The sequence below is a fragment of the Parasteatoda tepidariorum genome, chromosome 2 (assembly GCF_982258835.1).
Source record: "Parasteatoda tepidariorum strain Cologne lab strain chromosome 2, Ptep-v5.0, whole genome shotgun sequence".
Lineage (NCBI taxonomy): Eukaryota > Metazoa > Arthropoda > Arachnida > Araneae > Theridiidae > Parasteatoda > Parasteatoda tepidariorum.
The window spans coordinates 28811949-28823246 of NC_141756.1; the positions used below are offsets into that span (position 1 = coordinate 28811949).

An 11298-nucleotide genomic window follows, 5' to 3' on the forward strand; every position below is an offset into this window, starting at 1 on the left:
CATATTTTCTGTATAAAATAAATAAGAAATAGTTTATTAAAATTCAAGTGTTACCATTGTAGAGTATGCAAAATAAAATGCGGACCACCCTAAATTGTTTTATTGTCGGATCGTACGATTAATGAATTTCATAATTATATGTAAAATTGCTTAAGAGATTCTAGAGATATGGAGAAATACGCAAAAATTATAATTAACATTAAGGGGTCCAATGTTTCGATCGTTTTCCTGTCCGAATTGCTGAACATTTGTTTCCATATTGCGACTAACCCCTCCCCTATTTTGAAGACAAATCGGTTTTTAAAAAATGTATGCTTATTCAGAGAAAATACATTTTTATCTTTAATTTTGTAATTTCAAATATTATCTGCTCAAACTAACTAGCATATTTGAGGTCACCCTTTCAAATCATAAAGTCTGATTTCCAGTAAGTGAAAATCCGAGCATTAGATCAAAAATTATTCAGTGTGATCCGTTTTTTTTCTTTTTTTTTCGCACTGTAAAGTGTCCCAAAAAAAAGTTTGATTTCCTTTATATTAATTTTAATTTTTGCATTTTTTGCCATATCTCGAGAGCTTTTAACAGAATTAAAAAAATTTTGTACACAATTATAAAATTTGTTTACCAAAAAAATTGAAACAAAAAAAACAACTTTTAGTATCTATTATTTTGTATTATTTTATTTAAAAATCGTCGAACAAGAAAGTTATGTGGCAAAATGCAAAATAAGTTCTTGAAAAATTTAATTTGAAAATAAAAATCTTATGTATAATATGTCCTTATGCTCATGGAAATGTGAAAAAAAAGGATTATTGAGATTAAAAGAAGTTATTGAGATTGTAAGACTCAGTTTTATACATTTCCGTTGTTTTTACTGAATCTTGAGGATATATTAAATTTGCTAACTTCAGAGAAATGTTAAAATATGTAAAAAAATTGTTCAAATCTGAAGAATAAGAATATATTGTTGTTATTGGTATAAATGTCACTGGCGAATATCAGACAGCCTGCTTGAAGTAAACTTTGAAGTCAGAAGATACGCATTTTGCTCATTCCTCCAGTTTAATAAACCAAAGTTTTCAAATTTACATTCTGTCTAAGTTCGAGCTATTATAACAATAAAATCCTTATTAAATTATTTAAAAAATGTATTTCTGAATAAAACAGATACTTTTTAGTTTAATTTAAGTGCTTAACAAAATAATTTCAACGTATGTGCACCGAATCAAGGGTTTTATTAACATGATATTTAAAAATTTATGAAATCACACAGTATTAATTTTTAACAGATACAGATGGAATAGATAGACGCGTTATAAAGCTTTGTTAAACATAATATTTTACATTAATTTACTGAAAAAAACATTAAATAATGATTGAAATATTTACAAAAATTAAAAAGTTTTTCGAAAGGTTCCGCTCTAAAAACTAACAATTAGACTTTTCTTTTTAGTTTCGACTAGTATCCATATCTTGCATATCCCAGGCCACCTAAGATTCCATATCCACCATAAGCTCCTCCATATCCACCATAAGCTCCTCCATATCCACCATAAGCTCCTCCATATCCACCATATGCTCCGCCATATCGACGACCTCCATACCCAGCTCCAACACCACCATATCCGTATCCAAGACCGTATCCTGCAGTTGCGGCAGGTACACCCAAGTATCCTTCACCACCAACGTATGGAGCATCGGAGGCGATGAGTACTGCGGCTGGGTTCTGGTTGGCGGTGCCTGGCTCATTGGTATGGACCTTGGCTCTGAATCCAGCTTTGTCAGCAACGTAGTTCACTTGTCTTTTGATTCCTCGGGCATCAGTGAACCCGTAGCTTCCGACAACGTGCTGTCCACCGGTTCCAGATTCTTCTCTGTGTTGTTCTCCGTGTTTGTCTTTGATGCTGTATCCGAATTTGTAGGGTTTGGGTGCATGGTGCTCATAAACAGGGTAGTGGCCTTCACCCATCTGGAAAAATTTTTTTGCATCAATACAAGGTACGAAATTTGCTAAATTTTAAAACGGAACAATTTTATATTTTTGCATAAGAATTTTTAATTCTTGAAGAAAGATGTTTTTGTTATAAAATTTTAATTTCTTAGTACGTTGTTCCCTTGAAGAAAGCTCATGAAATATTTAAAAACAAGTTGATTTCAAAAATGTGCAGAAAATTGGAAGATAGTATTGGAAAATGACTGATATATATTATTAGAGATTATTTATAATTTATTACGAAAATGCTCGGCGTTTCTATTGGTATGGAATTGAAGACAAACTTTGCAATAATCTGGTGATTTTGTTGTTAGTTTTAGCCTAATATTAAGAAGTTGATAACAATAAGGAAAAAAATATGGTCAAAATTACAATAATATGGTAAAATTTACCGTATATTTGGTCAATGGAAACACCTAAAAGCTCGGTAACTTTCACCGAAGCGCTTTTGATAAATTTTACAATAAAATAGGGTTATATAATATGCGATAAAATTTGGTAAATTTAGCAAAATTCGATTATTTTATAATGATACCTTAGAGCATGGTATGAAAACCATTCATTCGGTTAGATTTACTTTTAAGTTTTGCATTTCTCACTAAACGTGTGGTAATAAGAGCTATAATTTTAAAAAAGCATTATTTTCGTTACTATATAAATGGAAATATTGCCGAATGAATGGTTTAAATACTTTATATTTTTATTTTATTAACCAGAATAATGGGTATTTCTTTCCAGAAATGTCATTACCGTACATAAAGGTAAAATAAAAAATGTTGTACAAAAATGAATACTGCTTTTATACAGAAATCTCATAACACGAAAACATTTTAAAATTGTGTGCAAATTACTAAGCGTTCAGAGGCTCAAGCAGAATGCGATGGAAAATATATGATTTATAATTAAATACTATTATTTTTTAAGAAACTGCGTTTTATTTCTTTTGGTTACAATGCTGATGTTTTGAAATCATCTGAAATTTTCAATATACTTGTATGTTTGAATCTATTATAAGAAATAAATTGCTTATAATTGTTTTACTCTGAAATCTTAGATCCTAAAATATATATTAAACTTGATAACAGTAAACTAAAATCAACCTTTAAATGAGATAAAAAAAAATTACTTACGTAACCCAAATGGGCTAAAGACAAGCCACAGAATGCAAAGAGAAGAACACACTAAAAAAAAGGCAATACATTTTATTTGGATACTTGGATTTGAGTTCATTCGTAAACAAAGGATGCAAAATTTTAGAACAATAAATTTGGAAACATAAATGGTTGTGTCAACTTCAAATAAACCTCATATAAACCTCAAAACAATCTCAAATAAATCTCAAAAACACCTTAATTTTTGTAAGGGTTTATTCGTACTTAAAAATACTTCATTTGATTAAACCTAGTTATTACAATGATTTTTTTATTATTAGTTATGTCTGTTATTTATTACAGCTCCTTTGAAATAAAGTAACTGTAAGAAAAACTATTGCAATATTAACTTCTTTTCCTTGTGTTTCTCAGTACACGCGTGTTTTTTAACCGCAACATGAAATATTAGTCTTCAATTTCTGCATAAAAAAATATTTATACATCTTCAACACACACAGTTTTATGCTTGATAAAATTGCGTGATAAGGAATAAAGCAAAATGTTTGTCGTTATAAATTTTTACTAAAATAAATTGTCTAAAATAAACTAATTAATATGAAATAAACTAAATAACAATAATGAAATGAATCAAGTAGTTGAAGTGAAATAAAATTTAACCCATTCATGGTTCAGTAAGTAAAAAGTCACATTTTGACCCTCAGTTCTTCTCCTCATAGCAATTATGTACATCATTTGTCCATATACTTCGATAAAGAAATAGTGTATAGAGAAGAAACATTCTCCAAATTTTGCTCATTCGCTAAACCGCTAAGTATTTTAAAGTATATGGCTTTTAAAAAAAAACGATAATTCAGAAAGGGTTAAGGTGTTGCACACGGTATTTGCATTAATATTGAAATTGTAACAGAATTATTTGAATAGTTTTAATAAATAATATTTGTCAAAATTCATTCAAAAAGTTAAAATAGTTGGTTTTGCAAAATTCAATTCTTAAAGCATTTTTGCGACCTAATTTTAACAACAAATTTATTTAGATGCATAAAGATAGTTTTTACTCAAAGCTTACCTGTGAGATCATAGCTAAGTTATTTTGTTGACGGTTGTGCTATACTAAAGGAGTAAACCTTTCTTTTTATACGTTATAAAGGCATGGAATGTATTGGAACTATTTAGAGTAAAATGCTATGCATGATTAGTAAATGATTACGTTTTTAACTTATGTCGTTCGGAATTGCCCGGGGGTCTTTTGTTGCAGAAAATTTTAATTCAAGGTTAATGTATAATGTTTTCACTATCGAATGAAGTTTGTTATTCGAGGAATTAACGATCATATGTGATAACAAAATAAGTACTGATGATTGAATTGATATTTAGAAAAATACAACGCTCTAAATGCAAAGAAAAATATACTTTGGTATTTTTCAATTATAAAAATCAGTTACTAAGAAAAATCTGTTAGTTTATCGGAATTATATTTGTACTGAAATACAAAATTAAAAAAAAAGTAGTTTGAATTTTTTTTCATTCATATTTAAAAATTTATCAGCAATTTATTTTGTAAACTAAAGAAACTTGATAGTTGAATAGCTCTTTCTCTTAGATCTACATAAGTACAAATTTGAAAAATTATTGTTTGAAGTAAGCCGTGTTTGGAAGATTTTACATTTGAAGCAAAAATAGTCACCGGTGTTTCGTGCTGTATTTAATATCCATAAATTATTAAAATGCTGAACATAATATTTTTCACTAATTTTGATCTAAATTAATTCAAAATAATGAAAAAGTATAAAAAATATGTTCAGTAAAAATTCTGAATCAAAGGGTTATAAACTACCATATTACTGATGTAACTTCCTTGGTGCGGAAAATTTTGTTTATTTTCATATTTTTAAAGTTTTTTTAATCGGTATCTTTGATTGCAATTGAATAAAAATGTCAGAATAAATATAAGATACAGGAAGGGTGTATGTGATTTCACATACACCCTTCAACTGTTAATCATTATGACGTCACTCTTTGCTTAAATTTTAGACTTACATTTTTTCAGTTTCTGAGTTTAACATTTGACTTATTTAATATCTGATTTTAATTTGATTTTTTACTTATGCTTATTATTTTTAGTTAAATTTGTTTTCGTGGTTTTCCTTATTTGTTAACTGTTTTATTGCTTTGCTTTAATTAGACTATTTTTTTTCTTTTGTTTTGTTATTGGTATGTGTTTTCTCTTATTGAATATAAACAAGATTCAAATGTAATTCAAATAAATATATATTATCAATAAATATTTCCAATGTTACAAGTGGTACTCTTGTATAACATCATGTTATAGTACATCGTTGTCTTTAACAACAAATAATCAGTCTTTCAACAGCGTTAGATCCTCTTCTTCTAACTGCTCTATATCTGATGTCAAATTTGGTTGCTCATCTTCCATGTCTGCCACTGGGTCATATGGGTTGTAGACAAATGGTAAACTCTTTCTTTCATCTGTTGTGATTGTTCCGGGTCATTGCTTCTCTTTCTCTTAGTTCTTCACTCCAGGAAATTTCTCTGAAAAAAGTATTAAATAACAATTTATTTAATGGTTATTTTATCATATTCAATCAAAAGAGTCAAATAATTGCAAATAAAATAGTAATCAAATTGTTAAGTGTGAGATGAACAGTTTATTAACTGCTTTTACCTAATACGGTTAAGCAATCAGAGTATTATCGCACCAACTAGGGCCACCTAATGAAGCCATTTAGTTCTATGCAGCTGCGTACTTATCATAGTCGAGCAGGCTAATCTGTCAAGCTCATGACCGGCAGAACAGGGGTTCGAGTCCTAGTATTGACACCACAATATTTCCTCCATTCCCTTCAACACTCGGAGAATTTCTAGTGTCCAGCACTCTATAATACCTATAACCTTACGAAAAACCGAGTTCCTATGCCTTGTTAAATAACTTTTTTACGTTGTAGAAAAATTATAGTTGGAAATGGTTAAAAAACCTTATAGTTTTGTATTCATGGTTTTATAACCATGCTATTTATAAATGGTTACAAAACCATAAAGGTAAAATATGCTCTTTATCTTAAAGTTTACGGTTAATTGAATGGACAGACAGCTGCCAGTTATTTTACCATAAATTTAAATTGAAACTTTGAAGAGTGTTCTGTAACAGAAACTGAGTTATCGTCTAAGTTAATAAACATAGTTTTTAATTATTAAAATGTTTATCACATTTTAATGCATGCGTCAATTCATTTTTCCATTTCATCTGATATGTTGTCTGAATCTTCCTCTTCTTCGAAAATCTCCTCCCTCTCTTTATTACTCCAGATAGTTCAAGTTGTTGTAGTTTTCAGAAGAATCTCCCCTTAGGCTTGATATTAGGCAATCTAGATGTGTCGTTCTTGCTTTGTCTGCAGTCCCTATTCTTACAGTCTGTGTACTTTTTGATGTATCAATTTCTAGTTTTTGTAGACTGTATTGTTCTTTTTATCCGTGTTCAAATATTTGTTTGCCAATGTAATCAGCAATTTTGCGTGAAGTTCTTTATTGCAATTTTTTATAAAGTCGTCTTCTTCAATCTCATGTCTTCACAATCATTTTTCCTTTTAAGTCGTCATAGAAATGGGACTTTCATAGCTGTTTTAGATTCTATATTATTCTGCCAAATGTAAGTATTAGATGTTATAATGACGAGAGTTGGAATTTCCGGTAAACCATTACCATTTGAATGGATAAACTGCTAAATAAATGGTTGAATTACCTCATATTTTGGACTTTACTTTCAGAATTGTGGTTCATTTTTATCAGAAATGTTATTACCATACAGTCCCGTGATTTGACCAGAATTATTTCTCCCTGCTTTACTTAAGACGAATATTAAAATTATTACATATAACTATTTGTTAAATTTATGGGTATTAAACATTACGAATTAAATCTTTCAATTAAGACAAGGATTGATCTACATGGATCAAATGTTTTTGTAAGAACTTTGGGTTTCTAAAGTCTACGTAACAAAACGTTAGTTATAAAGCATAAAAAGTATTATAGAAATAATAAAGTATTTATAGAAATGTTAGTTTCAAAAGTATAAGAAAATGCTTTTTACACTAAAACTGATAAAAGAAACAAAAGCTAAATTGTTTGAGCTTTGATGAAAAATAAAAAAAAATACTATTTAATTCAAATTTTTGTACGAAGAAAAAAAGAAATTTGAGTCAAGAGCTATGTAATAAATTAAATGCAATAAAAAAAAATTGTTCACAGCTGGCTCAAAAATATTCTTTAAATCTTTATTCATTTCCAAACTTTTTTTTTATCTTTATGAAAAACTTTCGTTGTAAATTATCTACTTTACAATAAGAAATTCATAAAAAGAAAAAAAAAATGAAGTAAAAAGTTTTGAATGAAAATTCCTTATCTTGTCTCGAAATACAGAATGTTTTAAATATTTTTTTATTATTTGAAATTTTTTGTAAGTATCTCTTAGAAACATAGAAACTAGTTAATAGAAGATAAAAAGCTGATTAAAAAACCATTCTCATATATCATTAAGTAAAGTTTTTATTCTCATTGATATTGAATGCAATTAAACATGTTTTTTGCAAATAACTCAGTAAGTAAAGGTATCTATGAGAGAAATAGCACAATTATCGACAGCATGATATCATACAGCCATGGTAAGAAATAAAAATAAGATGAAGCGAGTTAAGACTAATGCAAGAGCAATTTTTTTATATGAAAATAAAGCGGGAACTGTTATTACAATGGAAATGTCGGAATATTTGCCATGCATCTTCATGGAATAACCTGTATAACCCTTTGGTGCAAATGGGACACCATGCCTATTTTATAATTTTTTTCTTTCTAATTTTCTAATTACAAGCAAAAAGATCTTTTGGTATTTTTTTATTACATAAAAGATTCTAATAGTTCTCAAAAAATCTGTTAGATTATCGGAATTTCATTTGTAATAAAATTTAAAATTCAAAAAAATAGTTTGAAGATATTTGTTTTCATTCATAATCAAAAAATTTTATCAATAATTGATTTTGTAAATTTAAGTAATTTCAAAGATGAATAACTGTTTCTCTTAGTTTTAAATAACTGCAAATTTGAAAAAATATTATTAGGACGTGAGCAATGTTTGGAAAATTTTGCATTTAACGCCGAAAAAGACACTTGCTGTATTTCATAGCCATAAATTGTTAAAATGCAAAATATAGTACTTTCCACTGATTTCGACCCAAATTAACACAAAGTAATGAGAAAGTATGGAAAAAAATAATGTTTAAAAGAAGTTATGCTTCAAAGGGTTAAAAACCTTATTACAAAAACTTTCCGTGAATGCACCTGAAACAGAAATGTATATGAATATAATGATTCAATATATTCATTTGCATTATCATTCACATAATTTTCCATCTCAGTTAAATAAATTTAGTTAAAAACTTTCGGAATTAAAAGAAATTTTTTTAAAATACAAAAACACTAACTGTAACATTTATAAACTTGAATGGGATTGTAGTAATGATTTTTAATAGCATCACTAAATTACCATACTTTATTAAAAACATTACAAATATTTAATTCGTCAGAAGTGGGTGTAGCTTAGCAATAATGGTAGTAATTTCGGCTTTATATGAAACCAACATAACTCAAATTATCAATGATAATATTATTTGATTCTTGTATTTATTATTTTTTTTGGGTTCCATAGACATTCTTAATTTAAAAATAAATCACTGCAAATATTTCCATGTCCAGCAAGATTGTATTTGACTCGAAAGTTTTGAATTAATTTATGCAAGTAAAAAACAAGAATTTTATAAATCAATGTGAAATACCAATTCTTATTATGCCCTGACTAATAACAAATAGTTTTAAAATTTTTTTTGTTGTAAGTTCACAACAATTAGATAGTTTTAATTTTCATTTTAATAAAATTTCCAGCAACAATCGTTATTTAAGAGACTTTCTTCTTTTTTAACAATATATTGTTTCAGTTATAATACTAAAATTTCAACAATTGAAAACATCAAAGAATGTTTCATTTTTTGAAAAAGAATTTCATTCTAATTTTTGAGATTGTGAGTTATACTATAACGTTTGAGCTTAAACTTCTAGAGCAGTGTTTCCCAAAGTGTGGTACACGTACCCCCAGGGGTACGTGAACAGTTCAGCGGGGGTACGAGTTCTTATGTGAAATATCTTGCAACAAACGAAAATTTCACAAAATTTATCTAAAAATAAAGCTGACCATGAAAATTTACGATAACGTATTTTTCTATTGGCTATTTTTTGCAGAGTTAACAGTCAATAATTAGGGGTGTCAACAGCCAGTTGTGATTTTTAACTTTTGAGCATTTTTTTATAGTAAAAATTACATTCATTTTTTTAGTGGTACACAGCGTTGCGAAAAATTTAGAAGGGGTACACAGAAGACATAAGTTTGGGAAACACTGTTCTAGAGTGATTAAAAAGTGGAAAAAATGTTTGGTTTCATTAGAAACTGGTTGATGTTCTTGGGGTTTTGTAAACGTAAGCTTTAACAATTACTAAAATATTTACATTTTTGATTTTCAATAATATTTCACTAATCAGCTCATTGAGCTATCAAAACATAATGAAAATGTATAAAAATGTCTAAAAAATGATTTATGTGATTAATATGACATTGAATGCTAATCTTATTTAATCTGAATTTTTAGCATACTTTAAAAATCTATATTTGTAAACATTTAACTTACAAAAGTTTAATATTAGTAAATATTTAATTTATTTTGAGTTTAACTTCTTTTAATGATAAAAACCCTTAAACCTATAATTTAGAATGTGTTAGATTATTTATTAATGCATTACTTATTATTACAAAATTTGAATGAAATCTGTTGAATGGTTTCTGAGAAATCAAATTTTAAATGTACAAATTCTTTCACAAATAAATTACAAATATTAATTTATTTTGTATTAGCGAGTAAAAGTATATCACATCAAATCGCTTTGAAAGGAAAATTCATAATACTCAATGTTTTTAATTATCTTTTTAGCATGGTCTGTTATATGGTAAATGAAATTGGTGATAAAAGGAAAATAGATAAGATCTTGAAAAAGAACACTAAGAAGCTTAGCGTTCGATCATTTTTTAGGAAGTTGTTCAAGAGGAAGAAAAAATCAAAGGAAAAGGACCACTAGAGCTTGTTCTAAAGGATGGATATTTTTTAAACATGTCGGAATTATGGACTCGGATATTGGACTTTCGAATTAGATTATGGATTATGGCTAGATTACGTTTTGGAACTTGGTCGCACATTATTAGATGATTGAATATTCAATGAAATATAAATTTGAAACAATAAATGTAATCAAATAAATTAATATATACAATAATAGATGAATAGAAGAGAAACGATTATAATCAAAAAGCAAAAAGGCAAATAAATATGTTTGTAAAAAAACAAGAAAAATAAATTTAGGAAAAATCAGTACAAAAAAAAAAAAAACAAAAAAAAAACAGATTTAAAAAAAAGGAAAGAAGTTAAAAAAGATGAAACAGAATGAAAAAAAATTAAAATCAAGAAGAATAAAAAAAATCGGTATAAAAGAAACTGGAATAAAAAAAAAACAAATAAATAAGTTTAAAAAAAAAAACCCTTTTAATGCTACCCAGAACTAACTAAAAGTTCTGAAAGGTCCCAAGTCCTTTAAAAAGCAGAGGGAAAGGTTTACAACATAAACAGTTACTATAAAAACAGTCTTGAAATATCGCTTGCACTTTTTTACCACAGTATCTCATCTAGTCTTACGTTAGCGGTAAAATAATTTCAGGGCAGAGAATGATCTTACACTCATTTCCTAGATTAACAAGCCATGTCGAGCAAGCGCACTCATGGAAAAATAAATTATCAAGCAAATGTGAAGCATTTGCTGGGCTTTAAAAAAGTGTCTTGCATATATATATATATATATATATATATATATATATATATATATATATATATATATATATATATATATATATATATATATATATATATATATATATATATATATATATATATATATATATATATATATATATATATATATAACAGAGCACAAAAGAAGGACTACCCTGAATAAATTTTGACCTGATGTTTGGATCTTCTCGTTTTAGGATTCAACCTTAATGTTTTGATGGGGTGGCTTTAAATATGC

The 11298-nt window shown here is 27.4% G+C and overlaps 1 protein-coding gene across 2 annotated transcripts in view; it reads right to left on the reverse strand.

Annotated features, from left to right (window-relative positions):
• Positions 1 to 4290, reverse strand: part of LOC107456632 (cuticle protein 14-like) — a 37773-nt gene extending 33483 nt beyond the window's left edge. The window contains exons 1-3 of one of the 2 annotated variants that reach the window (XM_016074581.4): positions 4172 to 4290; positions 3124 to 3174; positions 1217 to 1969 (exon numbers count right to left, since the gene is read on the reverse strand). In XM_016074581.4, coding sequence (XP_015930067.3) covers positions 1460 to 1969; positions 3124 to 3174; positions 4172 to 4183 — 573 coding nt within the window. In that variant the 5' untranslated portion in view covers positions 4184 to 4290 and the 3' untranslated portion in view covers positions 1217 to 1459. Of the gene's footprint in view, positions 1 to 1216; positions 1970 to 3123; positions 3175 to 4171 lie in introns of those variants that run through there. The other variant, XM_087157087.1, reaches the window with a different exon arrangement.
• Positions 4291 to 11298: the final 7008 nt, after the last annotated feature.